This window comes from Sceloporus occidentalis, unplaced genomic scaffold (assembly GCF_023333645.1).
Source record: "Sceloporus occidentalis isolate IW3139 unplaced genomic scaffold, rSceOcc1.0.p SCAF_126, whole genome shotgun sequence".
Lineage (NCBI taxonomy): Eukaryota > Metazoa > Chordata > Lepidosauria > Squamata > Phrynosomatidae > Sceloporus > Sceloporus occidentalis.
Window position 1 is genome coordinate 2013883 of NW_028317106.1, and position 24879 is coordinate 2038761.

The 24879-nt window shown below is 42.0% G+C and overlaps 1 protein-coding gene across 1 annotated transcript; it reads right to left on the reverse strand.

Annotated features, from left to right (window-relative positions):
* Window positions 1-12368: 12368 nt before the first annotated feature.
* Window positions 12369-18337, reverse strand: LOC149281942 (peripheral myelin protein 22-like). The gene is made up of 4 exons (XM_089498908.1): window positions 18260-18337; window positions 16406-16502; window positions 14022-14162; window positions 12369-12532 (listed from the first exon to the last, which is right to left on the reverse strand). The coding sequence occupies exons 1-4, from the start codon at window positions 18335-18337 to the stop codon at window positions 12369-12371; spliced, it is 480 nt and encodes a 159-aa protein (XP_089355034.1).
* Window positions 18338-24879: the final 6542 nt, after the last annotated feature.

Sequence of the window (24879 nt, forward strand, 5' to 3'; positions counted from 1 at the left end):
GTCAATATGTCTGAATGGCCATTTATCAAAAGAAAAAAAAAATACAGAAAATACACAAAATTCCGCGGATATAAGATGAGCTAAAAGGTTTTTCACATCATTTTGTAAACAAGACGTATACCTCGTCTTTATATTTATTAAAGAAACCCTTGTTCTAAGAGATTTTCCTATTCCTGTCTTTCTAGGCAGATCAGCCTCATTCGGCCCATCTGCTGCTATGGCATCAAGCTATCAGCACCTCCTATGGGTATCACATGACAACCAGCTAGAATTAACCTGACCCAATGAAATGAGAGTGGGACCAAATTCAAACCGATTAAGGAATTATTTCTGGTTCATTGTGAACATGGACAATATTCCTAAAACATAAATTCATTGGAACTAATCATGCTAATTTGTTTTTATGCTCTATCGATTAATTTAATATTTTCACACAACTATGGTTAATCTGAGATATAATGAGACATCACTCAGAACGTAAATACCTAAATGTTACCTATTTGGGAAAAATGTCTCCCAACGTTATCCCCTTATTAATAACCAGGTCAGAGACCCAACGAGGGTGTCCATATGGTTTTTGGGGGTTTTTTTTCCCTGAATTCCTACACAGAGAGCTAAGGGGGTATGGAAAATCCAAAAGCAGATGGAAAATTTGCCCTAACAAATTAAATTAGACTTAGTCTTTTTAAATATAAATTACATTTGGCACAAAACATCGCTTTTCATTAGGCTGATCTGAGCTAGTCGTACGAGACGTTAATTGCGCTTTTCATTGCCAAAGTAAAGTGATTCATTCCTGTGTCGGAAACCTGGTCGCCAATGTTACCGCTAGTATTTATATTTTTATATTCTATATAACATATATATACAGCATATATATATTTATTATTATTATTTTATTTTTATTATTTTTTTTAGTAAAATATATACATAAATGTAGTATGTTTTTTTTTAAATATACCTAAAAAGAGTTTTTAATATTTTCTATTAAATATTTTTTTTTTATATTTTAACATTTTATGATCCAGAATATCCAACAGCAAGTAACGGTTTTGTAAAATGCCAGCCCCTATTATTAGCTGTATCTCTGACAGTAATTAACAGTCGTTATAATTCTATTTTTAAGGATGCAGCCTTCTTCCAAAAGTCTTTGTGGCTTTTGACAATTACCAACGTTTTCTCATCCCTTCAGAGCCACCTCTTAATGTTCACCTCAATTTCCTTTTTGGAACACGGCTGAAAGGAGTAACGTTCCGAGGTTGGGGGAGGGGGGGTGACCTCAGATAAATTGGGGATTCCTAAGGTATTTATGAGCTGTGATTTGATGAAAGCGAAGATGCAGAAGAATGAGGTCATCGGGAAGCAGGAGTAGGTGGTAAGAGTGTCAGGAGAGGTAATGGTCCTCAGGAGATGGATTCTATACAAATGAAGGCAAACAAAGCAACCCTATATGCCATCATGAAAGCCTAAACAAAGCTGATTTCATCCTTCTTATCCAACTGGCCGCTTTTAGGATATTAAACGGAGGTCACAAAGTAACAAGAAGATTCAGTCTACCCCCGAGAGCCTTGAGATGATGTCTAAACCAGCAGTGTAGAAAGGCAATGAAACATAAAGTTGGGAGTCCACCATGACTCTCCAAGATGCTGACAGAGGAGACATAACCGCGATCCCGTCCGGTGAACGTAAAGACGCTAACTGGATCAAATTGATGTTTGGTTTCTTATAAGGGTTGAAGATGGTTCTTGTAGGTCAGTAGGTTGGTTTGGCGGAAGGGTTTCCCATTGGCGTAGGACGCTCAGTGGTTTTTCTTGCAGATATTTGATCTTTGAAAAGGTTCTATCCACTTCTCATTTAATATAGAATGGAGGTCACTAATATGACCCAAAATACCATAATACTGATGTCTTGGACACCCAAATTGTGACTTTTCATTATGGATCCAGCAAGATCCAACATATTTTCATGCAAAAGTGTGGTATTTTATGACTTATTTTTCTTAAACGACATAATGTTTTTACTTGGGTGGTGAGGTCCTGCAGAGGGTGTTCTTATAAAAAAAAAAGGCTTTGATCATTTTAAAGCTCATTCTTTCTAGGGCTTTTTCCAAGTATTTCTCACTTAACGTGACACTTTCTCCTGAAATGGTATCTCCGTGGTGCTGAAAACCCACACGTGGTCCTCACGGTCTTATAAAACCACTCAGACAATACGCAGTAAAACAAATTTCCATACGTTTTAATGGAGAGCAAGTAAAGTGGGAAACAAAAGCAAGCGTCGAGATCCAAAAGAGCCCAACACTGAATGGTTATTACAGCTCTTCAGCTCCTTTGTGTCTCTCTTCCACCATTGTCTTAGTCCGCTGGGGCGCTGGGGGGTTTTGTAACATTTACCAGCTCAGGATTTAGTTTATAAGGGACATGCACCATCTGTTACCATGGACCAGTGGCCGCTGGAGGTTCTTTTATTTTAATTGCCCCCTCATGGTTCCCTTAGAACAACATTTCTTTTTCATTTGACACCTTCATTTGTTGTGTTAATATGGACGTCCAGAGCTGTTTTTTTTGGATACATTGTCATTAATGTGAAAAGAAACTGCCTAGAACTCTTTTTTTGATTAGACTTTAATGCATTTATCCACCGTAGAGAAGGTGACTTTGCAGGGTATGGTGTCTTCTGCGCAGGTTCCCTATGGGGAAATCGGTGGAATTTTACTGAAATTATTATTCCAATTTTATATATGAACACTTATATTATTTTTTTTGTGTTTATTTATTATTAGAACTTATTTGAAGGATTTAATATATATTTTTTGATATTATGATGGTTTCTCACTCGACATATTATCATGTATTAGTATTAGAATGTGTATTTTGTGCAATATCGCCAACATGTTGGGTCGCATATCTGAAGATAAATTCTGAACTCGGAATCTATAACATTCTATACAAAAGTGTAATATACCACCCTTTGGCATGTATTGCAAATCCTTATAGGTAATATAATGTAATAAAATATTTCCCCTGTATCCCTGCTCATTGCGCAGCTTTTTGTAATGTATGTTAGGCTAAAAATAGGGAATTTCCAATGAGTGCTCAAAGAGGGGCTGAAATATTTCATTAAATAGTTAAAAAATCATATTGTCATATTAATATTTTATATTGATTGTTTCTTTTCATAAGTAGATTTAATGAATATGTGATAATATTATAAATAATAAACAATAAATAATAAATTTATAATAATTATAATAAAAATGTATAATAATAATAATATTGAATAAGATATCATTTACATTAACGTATTGATTTCTTGCCATCATTATTAAACATTCAAACACTGAAATTTGGCACTCCCTTGTTTTTATTCTTAAATAATCAAACGTTTTTGAACACTGCTTCGGAAAAAGTGTATTTATTTCTGGGTCACAAATTCTAAGAACTACTTCTAATGACCTACGTTGGGTAAGTGTCTCGTTACAATTCTGTGGTTACAATAGTAGCCGGTAGTTTGGAACATGGACAGGGTTTACGAACACCTCTCAGACACCCATCCCTAACTATAAAGGTCTTCTTTACTGTAGGTCAGTACAGAGCCAGGTATATGGTCCTAAAATGTTAATAAAGATGACTGTGGCAGAACGTTCGTTTCAGAGACAGTATAAGTTTCTTACAAGGCGGTGGCAGCCTGGATAACTAATCCTCTGATAAAGTACCGCCATTTATATAAAAAGCACATCCAAGCCATTAAAATGCTAATTCAGAAGCGCTCTAATGTATTAATCCAGCCGGGGGAGAAGAAATTGTCTGCGATTGGAGTTTATTGAAGCAGCGGCAGAGGATTGCTGATAAACACGCACTTACTGAAATGGCTTTGTGGGTCTTAAACCTTTTATATATATATGTATATATGTCAGAATGAGGGTCATTATATATGTGAGGAGGATTAGGTTCTGGTTCTGGGGTTTTGGGTCCCAGCCAAGGAGTCTGAATCCATACAGAATGGTCAAGAATGATCCTTCATGGGTCTTTGGTTAAGGAGTCCACTTTTCAATGAGTGGTCAGGGTGCCAAAAGCCTCGCACCAGGTGGGCTGAAACATTAAATGGTTCTTCTGTGGAATGTATAATGTGGGGTTGTACGGGGAAAGTTAGTATGGTGGGAGACATGAAGACCTCTGCCATCACATTAAGACCTCTGCCATCACATTAAGACCTCTGCCATCACATGAAGACCTCTGCCCGTGTAGAGACTGTTGTGGTCCTAAGAAGAACAACTTGAGGACCTCATGAGTTCAGCGTGGATCACCTACCAAAAACAGAAGTATGGAAAACATCTAACACCTCCAATCTAGGAATGGAGGAAAACAGCATAACTTCTACAATCTTCAGAGTCCTTGGGACGCACAAACTTTATCCGTCTTCATAGATATATAACACGTGTAGAGTTGAGAAGCTGGTTTGAATTTTGGAGCTGAATTTAAAAAAAAAAAAAAATTTTGCCGAGAAAAATATAGAAAAGAAAAAAAAAAGAGGTGCGAGCGGTTGGTCTTTTAATAAGGAAGCTGGGTTTTCACCAAACGTATTTCGGCTTTTCACCTAGAAACCACACAAGCTTCCCCGCTTCCCTTCTTCCCCAAACTAATCGAAAATACGCTTTTGCCGCCTCTCGGGAAATGCGCAGGCAACAAAAAACATGAATGGTGCCTCCTGAAGAAGGAGGTCGCCCCCCCCAGTGCGATGTAAAACGTATTATTATACAGACCGTAGTTATTACAGCTGTGGGGCGAGCCGGTAACATTAGAATTTAAGGAAAAGCAAACCGGGACGTTTGGGCCGAGTCGTTAAGGTTTTAGAGCTCAGCCAATATCCTGCCGCCTCGTTAAGCGGTTTTCGGACAACCCGGTTGGTCAGCGATGAAAACGCAGAAACAAAAGCAAATTGTTGCCTTTTTTCCAGGAAAAAGGGGAGGCCAAATGGCTTCTAACGCCTGGATTTATGGCTTGTGATAATATACGCGGTGGAGCTCGTAGTGCTGTGCGGCGGCTGACCTGTGAAAATAAGTCTATTAACCCTAATCAATCTCCCATTATGCCATCTCCACCGGTAATTTAGGAACCAAAGGAAGTTTCTGAAAGCCCGAAGCTCGTCTTGAACGACTCCCATTGTCTTCTCTTAATCAGCGTCCAGAAAGCCCGGGCTGCTTCTTCAGAGCGGAGAAATCATGGCCGGTCTTTACAAAAATAAAAGAGCCCCTTCATGTTTTAATGAGTAAAGGGGTGAATTGTTTTTATTCGCAATTACCGAGGGCTAATTGAGGCCCTCAGGGCTCCTACTGGAGAAAGAGAGAGGGCCCTCGTCAGCTCACCCAACTGCCGGCCACAATTTGTCCCGACAGCAGGGAGCTGGCCTCAGTAATTAATTAATAGAACTTTCATCCTGATGGGGGGGGGTTATTACATCCCGGCTGGGATGATGAGATTTGCGTGAGTATGACCTTTGGCGCGGGTTCTCGATTGAATCGCGCGGCTTATCTCTTTATTCATTGATCCATCACTGTAATTATCTCACTCTGCATGCTAATTAATGACTCGATTGGTCCTGTAATTACTCCGTTATTAAACCAATCCAGGTATTAGTGACACTGGCCGCGGGCTATCTGGAAGGAATGACCCGAGATCATCCGTCAAAGACATCGTTTCTACAAACCCGACCCGCGAAGCAGAGTCCGCTGCCATTGTCAGCTTCTGTTTCTATAGAATTGCTAATTAAAGGGATTAGAAAACATATGGTGGACAATGACATCATCAACAACAGCTGGACACTGTAGGTTTTTAATGACATGGTGACCCCCCCTCGAACTCATTGGTTTTACTAGTTTGAAAATGATGCCCAAATGTAATGTAGACCGGGATGAGTCTGAAAGTTGAAGAGAAGTTGAAAATGAGACTCCCGGGAATAATATAGGAATTGGGGTGGATTTGCTATCATGGGGGGTATCTGTGGTCATCAAGTAGACCTCTGTCTGCCCACTATAAAAAAACAGGGAGTCAGAGGCTTAGATGGAATATAAGGCAGTTTTAGGTTACTGAGTAGATGGAGCAGACTTCCAGCAGAAGTGGTAGAGGGTAATACAGTGAGGGTATTAAACATGCGTGGGATAGACATACGGCTCCTGAATCTAAGACGAGACCAACCACTGATTAAGGTTTGAGTCTTTACAGAAGGAGAAACGGGCGACTAGATGGGGCCGCATGGGGCCGATCTGCCGGCAGGTTCTGGGTTTCTATTTGTAAAGTCAGGGTGACATCATAACCCAACACAGCCCAAGAGACAGTTCAGATCTCCTTGTTCCATCAGAGGTTCAGCATGGGGAGAGACCCTCTGGAACTTGGATCAATTCACAGGTGCCCCCCAGAGACCTCCACATCCCCTAAATAATTGTCTCACGGTTTGTCTCGATGATGTCATAGCAGCCTCCTCTTCGCTGTTCTCCGTGGGAAAGAGACTTATGTTTCGTCTCTACGCCTCCTGTCCTTTTTCATCCAATTCAGGGATAAATAGAAAGAGACAGAAATGGCTGATTTTGGGTTTACTCAACGACGACGACGATGAAAAATGTATTGCAGATAGGAAGCACACTTTGGGTTTTCCCTGGGAATTCATTCTAAGCCGAGTATTAGAAGCGAGGCTCGTTTTGCACGGAAATTCCTTTTTGGAATCTTAACGTTTTATTAAAGGCTTTTCGCTTCTGGCGAAACTTTAGGATCTTCAACATTTTAAGCCTTTAAAGGAAGACTATGTTCGAGGAAAGGATAAACGACAGTAATTGCTAAATAATGCAAGCCATCTCAAAATTATGATGATTATTATTTATCGTTTTATATAGCGCCATCATATTCCGTAGCGCTGTACAAGGGCTAGACAGGATATGACATGTTTGTACAGCGCATTGGAATATGATGGTGCTAAATAAATCAATATATATATATATAGGGGAGTAGAGATTTAAAACTCCAGCCACAAAACACATACACGGTTTATTGGGCAATCACCCTAAAAAAATATAGAAAAATGGAGACCCAGCCGCTTTCTATTATTATACATTTTAGTTTTTCTATGGCACCATCATATACCGAAGCGCTGTACAATAGCTTCCGATCTACAAAGTCATTGGGGTGAATTAATCGTGATGTAGGCGTCCGATTAGAAGAAGGTCGCCAGACGACCCTGATCACCAGCGAGATGATTTGCTGTGTCAATGAAAGGGTTAAACCCAGATGCCTCCACAGCCCCGGCTCCGGGGGTTCATTCCCCGCATCAGGACCGGATTCCCGGCTGGAATTAATGACTATTAAAGTCTGCCTCGATGTCAACAGAATTACCTGCCTGCAGCTCCTGCCAGCGGGATTAAGAAAAGACTCGTAACGGGATTATCTCCGCTTCCTTCCCTATTAGATATAATGCAGCGTAACCATATAATATCACACCGCCATATTAACTGCCCCGCTAACGAGAAGGACCAGCGCGCCCCCCAGTGGCCTCATCAAACCTTTCGTGCAAAATTCCATGTGTTTGCCAATATCCGTTGTACAGCGCCACGGAACATGACGGTGCTATATAAATCAATAAAAAATAATATATCCCCGAAAACGGATTACTGATCTCCAGCGGTTGGGACATTTTTTTCCTTACATTACATTTAAGCCTCTAACGCTAAAGGGGCTGATAATATCACGTATATATATATATATATATATATATATATATATATATATATATATATATATACAGAGGGGGATATATACGATTGTCATTACTCATTCATGTTCCCCGATATTTAAGTGGTGCGGCTGTGAGTGGCGGGGTGATTGCGGCCCGGGGGCCATGTGTGATACTCTGCAGATGGTGCTCTGCGCGGCTCTTAATAAAAGGGACTTGGCAATTCATGAGTGTTAATGATTTTCCGTCTCCGGTAGTGAAGACGTTGTGCTGATCACACGGGCCATTGTGCGTGTATCATGTCTGAGTCCCGCGGGGCGTAGCCTTTGTGCTTTCAATTAAATGCCCCCTCTCCCCCGGGAGAGCCGCGACAGTCCCTCTATACACAGGCAAACATTATACAAACAGATAATGCAGTATGTTAATGCCTCACTGATTTAACTATACATTATACAGGGGCTGGCTTGCTGATTTATCTATACATTATACAGGGGCTGGCTTGCTGATTTATCTATACATTATACAAGAGCTGGCTTGCTGATTTATCTATACATTATACAGGGGGCAGCTCGCTGATTTATCTATACATTATACAGGGGCTGGCTTGCTGATTTATCTATACATTATACAGGGGCTGGCTTGCTGACTATATGGGGCTAAATCAGCCCATCCTGCAGGAGAAGCTCCCCGGGGTCGGCCCTTTGGAATGCGCAGTGAAGGCAGTGAGTGGATACGTTAAGATCTCGGGCATCTCCCAGTTTAGTGAATAAACCCCCTGGGGGAATAGATCAGTGTTACTACCTGTTGCTGTAACCCCTCTCGGTCACCAGGGGGCAGTGTTGTAGCAGCAGGATATGGCAGACCTGGCTTTGGTTTCCTAATACTGAGAATCGCTTCTGATTGCATTCATAATATGGGCAATATGTTTTATGTCAGTATGGCGGTCCCTGGGTGGGTATATTGATAGCGGTTTGCGGTTCCTGGGTGGGTATATTGATAACGGTTTGCGGTCCCTGGGTGGGTATATTGATAGCGGTTTGCGGTCCCTGGGTGGGTATATTGATAACGGTTTGCGGTCCCTGGGTGGGTATATTGATAACGGTATGGCGGTCCCTGGGTGGGTATATTGATAACGGTATGGCGGTCCCTGGGTGGGTATATTGATAACGGTATGGCGGTCCCTGGGTGGGTATATTGATAGCGGTTTGCGGTCCCTGGGTGGGTATATTGATAGCGGTATGGCGGTCCCTGGGTGGGTATATTGAATGGTCCGTCCTTCTTTCTCCCTCTGTCTTCAGTAGCGTAGACATTCCGTCCAATAATTGTAATGAAAGTCACATTAGACACGGTCCCTTATTTTTAAATGAACCCGGACGCATCTGCTGCAAAACTGAACATAATCAATACGGGGGGGGGGGGCGGGTAGTGAAATCTGAACGGACTCATCTGGAGTTAGACGCAGGGGGTAAAAAAAAGAACAAAAAGTATAAACTGATCACGGAAGATTGATACATAGAAATATAGAATCTGTCAGCAGATCGGCCCCATCCGGCCCCCGTCTAGTCTGCCTATTATTCCTGCTGTAAAGACTCAAACCTTAATCAGTCGTTGGTCTCGTCTTAGATTCAGGAGCCGTATGTCTATCCCGTGCATGTTTAACACCCTCACTGTATTACCCTCTACCACCTCTACTGGGAGGCTGTTTGACTTTTCTAACATCTCCGAAAAAAACTTCCCTCTATTCCAAGCCTCTGACCCTCTAGCGTAAGATTCTGGTCTCTTGTTCTAACATTTCTTCTCCTGTAAAATAAACGTCCCCCTGAATTTTTGTACAATCCCTTTATGTATTTAAATGTTTTAATCCCATCCCTTCTGTCTCTCTTCTTCCCCATATTTAGATAAATAGATATTTAACGTTATTATGAAAAACACTGTAAAAACTAACGCTGCAAACATGTCCTTAAACTCACAAAGAATAAAAGGGAAAAAACTGTGTTCTGTAATGCAGCGATATTCCAGTAGAGGGCCCCCTCACACCACCGACCGTATTTAGGTTTCCAATCCAAGGCTGGAGGTTTTTTAATATAAAATGAAAGAGATGGTCCCGTCTCCACTCTATGGTCATGGCAAAGGAGGGGTGGCAGTGTAGGGGTGTAGAAGGAGGGGTGAAGGTGTAGGGGTGGTGAAGGAGGGGTGGCGGTGTAGGGGTGGCAGTGAAGGGGCTTTTTCATTACATTTTGCCCCATTCCGTTCACATCTCAAACCCAGACGTAAACACCCGGTGCAACTACCCTCCTAAATGCACATTTCAGAGCAAATGCTCATAATACTCCAGTAGGAATAGAGATTCTTTGCGTAACATTCTCTGTAGATTCATTATATTCTATTAATTATGTACCCGCGCCTGGCCAATACACAGCGAGTCCAGGCGTCCTTTAAGTCACACGACGAGTCCTTTAAATGACATGATTGTGAGCTCCCTGGGCGTGTAGGGATCCCATTGTATTGCGTCTGTTTTGTTTGTAGTTGTGTATTCCGGGCTTCTATTGTCTGAAACTGAGTTTGTTTTTACTAACATAGTTACTATTCTGCCTGTTCAATGTATAAGCAATGTACGTCCCGACCGCGTCTCCAGCAAGGTTATTCTTTAAGTTACAGGGAGCAGATTGGCCTCGATGTTGTATTTGAGGTCTTGGAAATAACCTGTTATAAACTTAAATTGCTCAATAGAGGGTTTTCAGGTGGATAATATAATTTTCTACGATTTAAACCAAGTAGTATAAATACTTAAGTAGTTAGCACTAAAAAAACTGTTTTTATCTCATTTTATCCTAATAAATCCTTCTCTACTCAAACACCACACTGAGCTGATGCTTTATGGCAATGCTAATGAAGTCCCATTCATCCAATAAAGTCCTTCCCCTCGCAGGCTTTCATTAGTCAGATGGTCCCTCTGGAAGACTGATACATTCTATTTTTTTTTTCTAGCAAGACAATATAATAACGACTTGTCTCCCCCCCCAAAAAAAACCAACTTGTTTTGAACCAGAAAATGATACAATGAAATCGACCAATGAAAACGCAGCACCTCCGCCAGCCTCGCAGTAAACACACCATATTCTAAGCAGCCATGTTTTTTTTTAATTATTAAATTCTCACATATAGAACTCATTTTAGCCGACGATGCAGAGTCTTCAATTTTTGTTTATTTTCAAAAAAAAAAAAAAAAAAGAGAAAGTGTTACTGGATGAGAAGTTATACAGAGGTTAAAATAAAAGGAATGGATCACAAATTAATAATAGCACCACTGTTTATTTTTTTTCTCTCTTCAACCTATGTTTTAAGGAGCTACCTCTAGATAATTTACAATTGATACGTCCGACCGCTTTCTTTAAAACTTACTTTTTTTTTGGAAAAAAAAAAACATTTGGTAAACAATTTCCCCTACTTTCTTTTATACTCATATATATATATATGTTTACGCTTTGGTTTTTGTGTATAATTCATGCCTATTGGTTAAAATAAAATTTTAAAAATATATATGTTCACTACACTTTTTGAGTTTTTAAAATCCCGGCAGGGTGACCAATAGAATCGCTCGCTCTCTCCGGGATTTAAAAAAAATAGAAATTATCTTTATATTCTGTATAGTTTAGGCTTTTTTTCTTAAAAAAAAAAAAATTGTCTACGGTAATAAGTCCAGTCGATAAAAAAAAAGGTCTTTGGCTTTCAGCTCGGAGGTCCCTCCGCACCAGGAAGGACTTTAAAGAAGGTGACGGGCGAACGTTACGGTCATTTAAGGTCCAGGACGTCTCGCCGCCGTTCCCAGGAAGGGATGGGGTTAACCTACATACTGCTTTCCTCAACAATGCCCTAGAAGATGAAATCAAACGCGGTTTGATTGTATTATCCCCCCCCCAAAAAAGATGAATGTTTCATAGGTTTAACAGTACTTTTGGTTTAGTGTCAGCGCAGTAGTCAGAAGGTATCTATGAAGGCCACCTCTCCTTTGGCGTCGTCCCCCGCTTTCACCGCGGCTTTTGACCAACTCAGACTGATTAGTTACAGCATTTATTCATAAAACATGCCCGCCAGGTCCCTACCCTCTCTACGTACGGATCTGGAGAACATTCAACATCTCTAGGTGGCGTCCCCTCCTTGTGCCAAACAGCCAATCAGCTATTGATGCCTCTCTCGCATTAGCGTCGGCCATTTTGTTTTCGGGGGAAGGGAGCCTATCCCTTTATGGTTCACATTCTGGTTCACATACTCCATACGTCTGATCGATTAAGACTGTTGGTATTTGATGTAAGGCACACAAAATTGATCTTACTTTGGTTTATAAATTGCTGTCCACGCCAAAAGAAATCCTACTCTGTAGCAGACGAGTACTTTGTTTTTTTAGCTTACGGAAAACTAGAGGTCAAAATAAGCAAACAATACTATGTACATATATGTAAAAAGTGTTATAAATAGGTTTTTAAACCGTAGAGATACTATTTACATCTTTAATTGACACAGGAACCTGCCCTCACCACTCTCTCTTTGGTGAGGGAGGTTATAATGGTTTGGTTTCGGATCTCTAGGTTCCCCTTTTGGACTTTGTCTTCAACGTTTCACTCTTCCCGGTTTTCGATTCCGTTCTGCGTTTATTCGCGTTTCCGCAAGATGATGTATATGATGCCGCTAACGGCGGCAAGGGGGAACGCCACCCACGCCAGGATGTAGGCGAAACCATAGCCGGCTCCATCCTGCGTCTGCCATTCTGGGTGCCGCACGGTGAAAATGGAGGCGCCGGCCATCACGCACAAGGCTGAAGGAAACACAAGGAGAGTTATGTTAACTTTTACAGAAAACCGCCCCATAGAGAACACAAAAAATGGAACATTTGGGAGGAGGGACTTTCTAATAGGCTGAAACTGTTGTCATGGACACACTGGTCCAATCATAAATCACCGTTGTGACTGGTTTGGAAAATTCCACAGCTGCTGGGTGGATCCAGGTTACAAGGACATACAAAAATGTGATTATTTCACAAAGAAACAAACTATTACTAATCGTATGATGGCCTCAGCTCACAATTAACCCTGTCAGGTCCCACCAAAAAAAAACAAATTAAATCGGATCTTTCCCATAAACCTCTGAATTATTATTATTTGGTTACAAGCCCATCTTTGTGCTGCTCATTCTGTGACGTACTCGGCCCCCTTTTAGCTTTGTTCGCATCGTTCTGCGGGACACCTACATCTCCTGGCTCCAGTGAATCCTCTACAGAGGGTCTATTGTTCTCAGAAAGTGCATAAGTGGGTATTTTGGGAACAATGTCACTTTACTGTATCGCCCAAAAACTCCCACTTTCTCGGCCCCAAACAAGAACGGCCGCGTCGACAGAATTCCGTGAATGACAAGGCGATATTTAAGGTCTTGGCCAGCGGCACCTACAGATTGCTGTGTTTGGTCTGGAACTTCCCGTAACGCATAAACCTTTTATTAAAAGCCGTCTAGATGCTTGTGGGTTCTGCTGATACTCTTTAAAAATAGTTTTATGACATCACAGGGTAATATTATAATCAGAAATACAAAAAGGTCCTTCTCAGGGATACTCAAGATGATTTTGAGAAGCAAACTTTAAGTTCCTACAGGAGCTTTAGGAGGACAGAAGAGGTTTTTTTGAAGGACTTTATAGTCTTCTTCCCCATTCTAGGGTCACAAATAATAAAATTCATTTCTTTGTGCCTGACTTATTTTAGATGTACAGGAATGACAGGTTTTAGAAGAAGACCTTGAAATGCCCTCTTGTTACAGACGGGCGGGCAAATGGATTCTCTATAAAACCTGCTCCTCCAGCCATGTAAAGAGCTGGCATGACCCACCGTGACCGTGTCCACACACAGAAGTGGAATTAATAACCTGGAATGAGTCACAAGTCTGCTATGTGACAGCCGGGCACGGTGATAATCATCACAAACCCAGCCAGCGGTCTCTTCTAAACGGTCAATGAATAGGGATTAATCTCGCTGCCGACACACTGTGGACCTTCATCAGCCGTCAGTATCTACGTCTAATACAGTTTTCAATCATTATGGGACAGCGTTTTCAGTAGGAAGTATTATTTCTGGTATTCATTAAAACTTTTGAGTCTTAAAAAGCCTTAAACCCATGGCTCACCAAGGCTTAAGGGACTTCACAAACATCTACCTGTCGCCCAACCTCAGCCTCCTTAACAAACTTCTTAGCCTCTAGTCCGTGGCTTGGAGTCCACGGCACAGATAAAATGTTTGGGGTGTAAAGGCGTCACTTACCAGCGAGGACCTGAAAGATTCCAGTTAGGTAGAATCGTCCACCCTTTGTCAGCGTGAAGAGCTGACAGAAGAAGAGGAAGAGGGACAGGACGCTGAAGATAATGGAGAGAATCATCATGGCTTGGACAGATTGGAGCCACTCTGCAAACGGGAAAGAAAAGGCAATTATTAATTTATTAGACTGGAAGCAGGCTAATGGCGTATAGCATAACGGAAATAATCGTTATAGTCTGTAATGCATAGGGTTACCAATGAATATGATGCTTTACATGTGCTGGGGCGACTCGCACAACCCATCCATAAATTCTTCTCACAAAGCTATTATCAGAAGGGTTCTAATGTCATGGTACCAATAAATGGCTTTTATGAGTCGTTGGAAATCGATTTAATCTCCGGACCATCACTCTTCACATCTAAGCAACGGCATAAATATAATGAGAGCTTTCTTGGTTTCTTGAAAAGTCTTCTAGGATTGTCTCTAGAGACTATTTGATGAGGTTTTTTTCCCCCGGGCATCTTTTACTTCATCCTCCATGATGAGACGTAGAAGAATATCCTGTGATGTTGTATCGATAAAACTTTTGGGGGGTTCCTTGGACCGGTTGCTGCAAGATTTGTAGCTTAATAGAAAACTCGGGAACTGCTCTCCAGCCAATTTGTAGATAATGTAAAGTCTAACTTCTTTTTTTATATATAAATTTGGTCTGTTTGGGCAAAAGACCTCAGTTCTCCAGGAATTGATTCTCGATGGTTTAATGGCTTTAATGCTCTGCAGCATAAGATAGATAATAATAGAAAGGATCTTTTTTTTTTTATTATACCATATTACTTTTTTCTTTGTATTTTTTTCATTTTTCAGTTATCAACAAGCGCAGCAAGAACGTCACAAGAACACACGGAACACCCGCACATCGGCTGGCATGTAAGATAAACCTGGAATCGTTCGCTGAAGATCTTGTTGGTGAAGGCCCAGGACTTTTTCAGACAGGAGAAAGCCAAGCCTTGAATTATTTATCGTATAATCTGTCATTGCTGGAGCCTCCTGTTGTGTTGGCGCTGAGCTCACCCCTTCACGTCTTGGGATTTGGGACATTTAAACCATGAATGAACCCTAAACGCACCTCTGTCCCTAACTTTTAAAAGATACTTTACACCATAATTCACACTTTTATCGTTGGTACACAAGAGGATTGCGACGTGTCAGCATTGTTTCCTGAATGTTGGGTCCTTTAGATAAGTATGTGAACATGTTAATGGATCTAGCACTCAATGGGTCATTCTTCTCGTCCTCTCAAATCCTTTAGTGCTAAGGTGGGCAAGAAAGGAGGTGCCCACCATCGAAAAAAATCTGTCCACGTCTTCCTCCGTCTTCCTCATGAGCTATGAATACACGTTACGCAAAACCCTGCTTGGTTCAGAGAACGTTCTCCAAACAATAGCCACAGCTAGACATTCTAATTCCTCCCCGGGCATTGCTTCTCATTCTGCTTCGCAACACACGCCCTACAAACAGGGTGGGAACCCAAGCGATGTCCAAAGGCATTAAAGCCGAGCAAATAAAGCGAGTCTCGGTGTCTATACAAAGTACGTCACGTATACTAACCCCACCGAGGCCTCCACCACCTAACGAGGACTATTTGCAGATAAGAGTCTCTACGGCACAGGCCTACAGAGCTACAAGCAATACCAGATACATTGTAACTGCGGGGAACAAACTACATTTATGGACCTCTCGACCTCTTCACCTGGTGGATTAAGGGATTTCACATCTCCACTTTCGGGACTAAGGATGAGATTTTTCCTTCTTCTGTGGTTTTTGAACATTTACCCCATATTCAAATTACCAACCTCTATTACAATGGCTCATTTGCATATTGGGTCACATGATGATGTCACAAAAGGGGACGATCCTATGCTTTAAAACTAAACGCGAAGTTCTGCATTTAGTTTGTGCGACTATCATAAAATATGCTGCCCTTTGCTTTCATTTGCATTTTATGGATTTTTAATCAGATGAATTCCTTCTAATTCCTGTCTGATTGGATTCAACTCAGTATATGAGGGTTTACTTTAACTGCAGGACTTCTGTTTCACCACACGGGGTCGCTTCACACTTAAAAACAGCCCCTGGCAAATTACCACCCAACGTGCAGATGTGATAAAGGGTCTTCCGCCAGCGGTAACCCGAGGAGGAGTGCGCGGCTCGCTGGACTTTACTCTATTTTTATCCGAGTTATATTTATGAATATGAAAGGCCAGAGAGACGGAGTGAGATCCAAGTGGTCGCCGGGCTCCTTTCCTACCCGTCTGTAGACACGGTTTATTGGCTGGTTGGTTGAGTCCTTGCGCATGCACACCCAACACTCCCAGCACCCATCACTCACCATTGTTTGAGGCCGTGAGGCATTGCCACGTACTGGTCGCTGTCACGCTGCAGTTCTGCCAAAGGTCCGCCGAATAGCTGTTACCCACCAGCCAGCTCTGGTAAAGGAAAGAGAGGGTCCACAGGGTTAGGGCAACAGAACACACGTACGGCCCCTTGACATAGCAGAATAACCCCATGTCGGGTCTGACGCGGGCAGCCTAATACCGAGCCGAGCCTTTCCGGTAGTGCTTTAGGGGCAGCCAAAATATTTGGTGATGCTCCCATTCTGCTCTATCAAGACCAGCTAAGAATGTGCGGGTGGGCAGGCGGCTGCATACCTGGCAAGGGTATAAGGTTACAAACAAGGCCACTATTCTCTAATGACCTTAACCCTTTATCCTCTGCAGACAGCCTTATTGGATATACCCCGCCTTATGTCCGCCATGCGTAATAAGTGGCTCCTGCTGGGTGTGGAAGGGCATCAGCCACAATGTATGCCAGCGAAGAAGATACACAAGCCATGGGCTGATCCTTTAATGGTTTCTAAATCAAACGTATTCTTTATTACACTGTGGAACCCGCGTATGCCGGCTTCTCTGGACTACAACTCCCATGACGCTCATAGAGCAACCTGTATGTAAAAATTGATTTGCTTGCTCTGGCAAACATGTTCCAACAGGTTGTCTGAGCATCATGGGAGTTGTAGTCTGCTGAAGTTGATCATACCTCAAAATTATAAATTATACATTCTATTTAGAAGCTATCGGTGTATTTACTGCCAATGGTAGCGCTCGGGACAGATATATTTAGTGGGTCTAATCCCTCTGTAAAGCAAACGTTAATACAGGCCACATAACCCTTACTGCCCCCATCAATACCCCCAGAACGAGACATCGGAGGACGCTTATCCCATATACTGCACTATTATTAAACCTGGTATTATTCATGCAGTCTACTGTGTCTCATTCATTAACAATCACATCCTCGGCTGCTTTCATAGCAACATTCAAAACTTGGAGAATTTTCACTAATAAATGCAAGTTTGCAGTAGGGCAGAAGGGGTTAAATTGTGAGTATTCAGTCTTCTCCTCCCTGGCGAGGGGCATTAGCGGTCTAGCAGGGCATTAGCAGTCTAGCGGGTTAAATAAAGAGCCCTCTCTGTCTCCCAGAGGTTTGGGGGTGTCTGATTGGAATCCCATTCACACATCGGAGACATCTGGACGGAGGATCCGAGTGGCTGACAGCTGTTGGCCCGAAATCCTATTAAATTTCATGCGATGGCGCTTTACGCGTTTCCAAACGCAGCTGCAGTGCACGCATTACCCAAACGCGCCCCCCCCCCCCAAATTAAATTCAACCACCTGTCCCATCTCCTCTCCTGTTACAATGTGTTTCTGTGTAACACACATCTGGACGGCATACTAACGCGCCTGCGCGGCATATATTATTTACGGGCAGTTACCGGCTTATATAGATACATTTGGAATTGTGTTTTTTCCCCTCCCCTGATAGATGTTTATAAATAATGGATATCGTTCTGTCTGAGATACATTGTTTCGATTTAATATAGAAACATAAAAACAATAGAACGGCCAATTAAAAGCTGGAATTACTATTATTAACCCCTCTTCTAAAAAAATACATGTAACTTTTCCACCATCCACCCAATCCGCAGATGATGTTAAAAGGAAGCGAAACGCGTTTACTCCAAGTTATATGGAGATTAAATTAACCCTCTGCAAGCTACTAAGAATAAAACACAGCAGTCACAGACCTGAAGAGGTGTATTTGAGTTCCTTTAAGATAATATATAGACAGGCTTGGTTTCCTATATCTAATTAACACTTTATTTGCTCACACATAGCATACTTACACTGACTATGGTTGACACGAAAAGCAGTACCAGGACGGCAATGTGCAGAATAATGATTCCCAGAAGAAGCAGAAGCATTTTCAATCAAGTTTCGAGGGTTCCTAAAGGAAGAGAGAGAAATTACAATCCAAGGTTCTTTCTTGTTTCGGATTAAAATCCAATTTTCTTCTGCTATTCCAGATCTTCTCCCTCCAACAACTGCTCAGAGAGTAAGAGCTGGAGCTGGGTATATCACAAGATTAGGAGCAGATATGGGTGTGTCAGCACATGACCATCTTTCCACTGGCCAGTAGGGGGAGCCTGGGCACCAGGCTATTTTACATTTTTTATATAAATATATATATTTTTTAAATTTTTTAAATATTTTTATATTTTTTTTTGTATAGAAAATTATATATTTAGATATATATATATATTTATTTTACATAAAAGTTAATTCCAATCTTTAATTTGATTTGTCCTCTCCGCTGTCACGCAAATAGTTCAATTTTTTACATTTTATTTTTTTTTGCAAGATATGCAAAGTCCCTTCACAGCAGCAAAGGGGTTAATCAGGCAGTTATAAAGTCTTCTCTCTCACACACCCAGAATTCCGCCCCAGCAGCTCCACATCTGGCCCATCCCCATTCCATGAAACATTTTAATAAAGGAAAAACATTTTCTTTTCTTTTTTTTTTCTTTGAATGCCATATGGAATTGATATGAACACTAGGTTGGTTTCTTTGATGAGAAACATCAGGATTTTTTTTCTTAGTTCCTAAAAAGCTGCAGTCTGTATGAAATATGAGCCTGTGGGTTTAAGGGGGCCTTAAGAAGGGAATTTGGATTTTTGTTAATTTTACAGAAAAAAAAAACACTAAATAATTTCCTTTCCAACAAAAATTCAGAGCAGACTTATAAACCATATATATTATATAATAATATATATAATAACTTGGTCCAATATATATAGGCTATTTAGTGGAATACATTATTCCTTATAAATAAATATTTATTTATGGATTTTCTATAAGGATTTCTATCTGATTATAATGCAGTGATATTTTAGAGTTTAAAATTTAAAATATAAATTAACATGAAATTATTATTTTTTTCTTATATACCAGGTTGTGTGTGTGTGTGATGCTATACACAGTAAAAATGATAATAAATCATATTATCTATTATTATTTTACATGCAAAGCACACATTATATTCAAATCCATAAATTACAAAAGTGCAAAAAATTGCATACATTTTTTGTGATCTCCATTTCCTACCAGAAGTTATCCAAAATATAATCGCCATACCCCAAAATGACAATAACATGATAATAATCCTACATTTCTACCTAAAAATGTAATTCATAGCACAGACCTAGAATAAATGCAATGCAGAAGTTACCCCCAGGGTCTGGGAACCGTTATGTGCATTATGGTCTGGCTCAATGTCACACCCAGATCATTTTACATCTCATCAGCGAGGGTTTTAAATGCCAGAGCCTCCAAGCAATAATCATAATAATAATAATAATAATAATAATATTAGTTCTTATAATTCTAATTCACCAGCTTCTGATCTCTATCAGGAACAACTCAAATTCTACAAATTGTCGCATTTAATGTTAATTGTAATTTCTAAGGTTTGTAGATAATGCTAAACCCCCACATTCTGCAGTGCTGGCACATTATAGTAAAGGGACTGCAGTTAAAGCCACTTATTAGTAAACAGAACACTGTAAACATATGTTACTTTGTTTACTTGTATACAGAATGTTTACAAAAAATCATATATATTTGCATTTGTTACATTTTTTCACACTGGTACAAATTAAACTTTAAAATTTTAGTTTCACCAAAATAAAATTGCAAAAAAGAAATAAATGACAGTTTTTTTGTACTCACTTAGTGCAGGTTTTGGAAGGAGGTGAGGCTGCAGGGGGTGCGGAGTGTCACCCAGGGTACAGGTCCAAGCTGTGTGTATATCCAGTGGGTGCCCAGACTGAGTTATTTGAGGTTAGGTGGGGGAGCATTTAAGTGCCCCTTTAATAGCAGGGACGCCCCCTGACGTTGGCTGGGTGTGCCACAGGCACTCAGAGAGCTGGGATTTCTATAAATAAGAAAAGGAGAGTCAGTGGAGAGGGGGGAGAGCAGCCCTGACCACTCCTCTCTGTGTGTCAGATCAGCTTGGAATGTGACTTTTGGATCCATCTCTAGTAAAAAACCTTATTTATATGGTAACCATAATCACACACACACACACCCAGAGTGACCCGGCTTACTACCCAGCCTCACACCCACAGCCCATAGATCATCCTGACATTCCGGCTGCCGTGCACTGCAACTCCCATCACGCTCAGGCAGGAGAAGCAAGGTGCGAGGCTCTGGAAACTCCCTTCCAAACCAACACAAGCTCTGGTATTGCAACAAACGGAATCTACAACTCCTATTATGCTTGCACAGCCAAAAACTACTACCCTGCCTACCCTGCTGCTGTGAAGTGACATTCCCAGCACCCTCAGCCAGCCTGCTGCGGACTACAAACCCCATCATGTTCACACAGACAAACCAACCAGCTGCTGGGAACTGCAACTCCCACTGTATTCCTGCAAACTCTGCTCCCCCACTCTGTCAACTCCTATCACATTCAGCCAACAACCCCCGTGGAAACAAAAAAGTACACAACCCTTGGCTCTATCCTGCTGCTGAATAAAAGCCCCTAAAACCCAAGGTTTTTATTACAGGGGGTCCCGGAGCATTAATGCAAGCATTTCATACATTAGCTGGCAGGGTATTTGCCCCCCCCCGTTACACGAGACCCCTGGCGGTCTTGTCAGGGTTTGGAGTAGAGTTTCATACTCTTAAAATGATTGTCCCCCTGCGGCCCCCGGATCCTCTGGTGTGAAATAATGCGCTGATTGTTAATGGGTTTAGGGGCCGTCCGGGGGTTTCAATCTGTATTTAGCGAGACGGAGCCTCAGGCGCATGAACCTCTGCGGACCGCGGCCGGCCACGTCCCACCACGTTCCACCACGATAACAAACTGACTTTTTGGCTAATTGTTATCCTCTTAACCTAATCCAGATCGTTTGTTTTCTTAAATGCGAGGCGCAGACGAGATGACAAAATGGGACAAAAGTCCTGCAGATAAAGGCGGATTTGAGTTAATTTCTGAATTGCTCATTCACTGAAACCATTACGCTGATCCACACCCAACGTCAAGTAATCATCCTGATCCACTCAGCCCTGGGAGGGTATCGGCAGGTCAAGAAATTCACTGGATAATCCAGAACGTCCCGGCAGATCGGCCCCCACGGCCCGTCTAGTCAGCCCACTTTTTGTAAAGACTCAGACCTTAATCAGTCGTTGGTCTCGTCTTAGATTCAGGAGCCGTATGTCTATCCCATGCATGCTTAATATCCTCACTGTATTACCCTCTCCCACTTCTGCTGGGAGGCTGTTCCACTATAAGGAGTTTGGAAGCAAAGTAGACAAAGTAGACACCTCTGAAGGCCATGTTGTTGGTTTCGTCCTTGGATCTTAATGCATGTAGTCACCCCTCTTATTTATGTTTGAGCTGTTATTATGTATCTACAGTCCTCATAAAAAGTATCTAGATCTCCATAACTTTGTTCCAGTGAGGGTTTGCTGTCTGTACCGGAGTTTGAATGGTGACCAAGTATCTTGGGTCTTTTTATGTCTTCTTCTCCGACTCCAGTAATGGTGGAAGTTGAGAAGGATCAGGGGTCCCTTCCTTAAATCTTCTAAGTTGGGGGATGTGCAGGGATAGGCGAGTTGTCCGTACGAGGACACCAGTGAGCGTGGCAAGGTTTGTGAAGGTCCCTCATTCAATTGTCCACCACAGACCCCACTGAATGTCCACCATGAGCAATGTTGGTGCCGACCCCTGGTGATCTGGCGCCAACTTTTCGTGACTCATTGGGGGATGTTGAGTGCAAACTGGCTAAAAATGCCTCCTTTCGTTCTTTTTTGGGGTCCTCGCGTGAAGAATCCTTATGAGGACCCTGGTATCCAAAAGATGGGTCTTCTACTGGCAGGCTCGGGAGGTGGGACAGAATCATGGCTGACTTCCTCACCTCTAGTCGGAAGGGAGCGATGCCTGTACCCCATAAGCCTTTATTGTTACACCAGGGGCTTCACACTTACCACCATCAATTACACATCTGCCCCGCTGTTTTAGGCACTTGTGAAACCTGGAAATACCAAAAAAGTTATCAACGTACCATCACATAGCCTACAAAAACCTCAGGGGTCCTTTCTTCTGATGTCACGTTGCCACCACAGAGAGTGAAAGAACCTCTTATCTTTATACGCGGCCCACACCTGCTTGCGGGTCAGTATTGTGTGTTGTTCAGACTTACGGATTGTGATCTCCGTTATGTCGTTGAGGAGGAGGATGCAGGGCGGAGGACCCTTGCAGGGCGATCGCATCACACGGACCCCGGCTGGTAACGTGACTCACCTGCTGGACGGGGTGAAATCACAATGAAGCGGGGAAGCCGTCCATGTGACTTCCCAACGTCTTGCGAGCTCCGAGGCTGCGGTTATCCGCTTGTTTGTGGTTTGAGTTTCGAAGCTAGCAGCGAAACTTCACATGAATAACATTAAGAACATTCGGTGAGAAAAAAGTTCTTCTTTTTTATTTTTTTCGCAAATTTTCTCCTTTTTAGCGTTTTCACGCTTATTGTTATTATTATTATTAATTTTTACAACTGGTGCTAACAGAGAAATACCATAGAAGCCCTGGCCCCTGGGGTCCTCAAGTAGTCCCCAAATTTTAGCCATCTATAATTGGGCTGAATTTAGCACGGACGCTGCAGAGTTCCTGGAAAAGAGTTCCTGGAATCGGTGGTGGAATTTAGGTTAAAGGGAACTCTGTTTCTTTAGCGAACTCAGTAGGAGCCGCTCCATAAACTCAGTGGGGCAAATTCCTGAACACAGAGATTCCCTTCAGACGTGGCATTGAACTCCGCAGGGCAAGAATTTACAACGAACAACCATCTGCGGCTGTAGTATAGCTAGGATTCCGGTTGGGCATGATGGGAATGGCAGTCCGCAGTTGCTGGAATGCTGGAGGTTACCTGTTCTACCCCCAGCTGGTAAACCGATGTCATGCAGTGATGGCAATCACATGGCTCGCACACGCTAAGGGGTAACATATTACACCAATACAGGAATGTAACCTGTGTTAACCCCCGCAGTTGCAGAGGGCTGCAATGCGAATGGAACGTAACATCTATGATGTATTAAAATCAATTCAACCAGAATATTAAAAGGATATTTTAATTGTATCCATAAAAATGGCAGCTTTTCGTACACACCGGTACCGAGGCACCTACGTGGTTACGTTGTCTATCTTATCTCAATAGTTAGTAATAGAAAACACAGTATTGTGTATAAAGTGACACAGGCACCGAAGCAATAATTAGACTGGATCAGTTAAAATTGTGTTTAAAAATAACCCTAATTAGAGAACACGTAGAAGGGCATCCCCTGTAAGCTGCACGGAGCCTGACCACGACGATTAGTGACGGAACAAATGACATCACTGATGACTCAGATTCAGGAGCCGTATGTCTATCCCATGCATGTTTAATACCCTCACTGTTTTACCCTCTACCACTTCTGCTAGGAGGCTGTTCCCCTTATCTACCACATGACAATATAGGAGAGATTTAAACAAGATGGTTGGGGTTGTGAACAGCTATTGAATAGACGGTTATCGAGATGGGTTTAGACCGCTTCCAGTGTACCATCCCGAGACCTCTAGCACTTTTACCTCCTACATTGTATCAGGTATGATGCCTGCAGAGGAGCTTTCCTCCATTCCGACAGTCACGGGGTTCGTCACCAGACCATTAGTGATATCTAATGCCATCAATCTCCCTTCCTTCCTGAACGGATTCAGCGGGCTGATGCCTTAAAGACCTCACTTCAGTTAAAGGGCTTATCCTCAGATTAGGACGATGGCCGCTTTATCCCTCTTCACGTCAGAGGGGTGCTCCCAACGGTTAGAATTCAGGAAATGACGGTATCAGTAAGAGATAAAACATCAGGGCCTTATGGACGCGGAGATCCAGACCCCCGAAGACCTGCGACGTAGGGGGAGGAGCCTATTACTCAGCATTAACCAACAATACAATTGTTACAATTTGGCAACAGTTACTTTGTAACATTTTAGTAACATGATTAATACAAAAATAACTGATTGCGTGTTTTTTGCTTTCTTAATTCATTATAAGTAGACAAAACTGCCCCATCATCCCAAAAATCTGCCCCTTCGCCCTGAAAATCATCCCTTCCGCAGCTACCCAAAATCTTTTGTACAGCCCCAAAGTTTCAAGGGCCACGCAAGAGCGTTTAGCAGACCATACAGGGCGATAGAACCTTATATCGGGGCACGGAACAAGTTCATATAATAAGAGCTCCCAATGAGCAGGCGGAAAAAAACCCTGTTTAAAAAGAAAATGTAAAAATAGAAAATCGACTAAAACATGATTTTTTTTCCAGATTCAACACTCCCTCTAATAGGAGTTAGAAGTTCTCCTGATGACATATATTAATTCCATTTAATGACTTTACTTTATTTACTTATTAATTAATTCGCTTAGTCAGCAAATT

Bases quoted from the DNA above. Each gene is read 5' to 3' on its own strand.
- LOC149281942 (XM_089498908.1), bottom strand. From the start codon at position 18,337: ATGCTTCTGCTTCTTCTGGGAATCATTATTCTGCACATTGCCGTCCTG. The intron at 16,503-18,259 runs GTAAGTATGCTA...TTCCTTTACCAG, and splicing joins TCGTGTCAACCATAGTCAGT to AGCTGGCTGGTGGGTAACAG. The intron at 12,533-14,021 runs GTAAGTGACGCC...TGTTTCCTTCAG, and splicing joins AATCTTTCAGGTCCTCGCTG to CCTTGTGCGTGATGGCCGGC.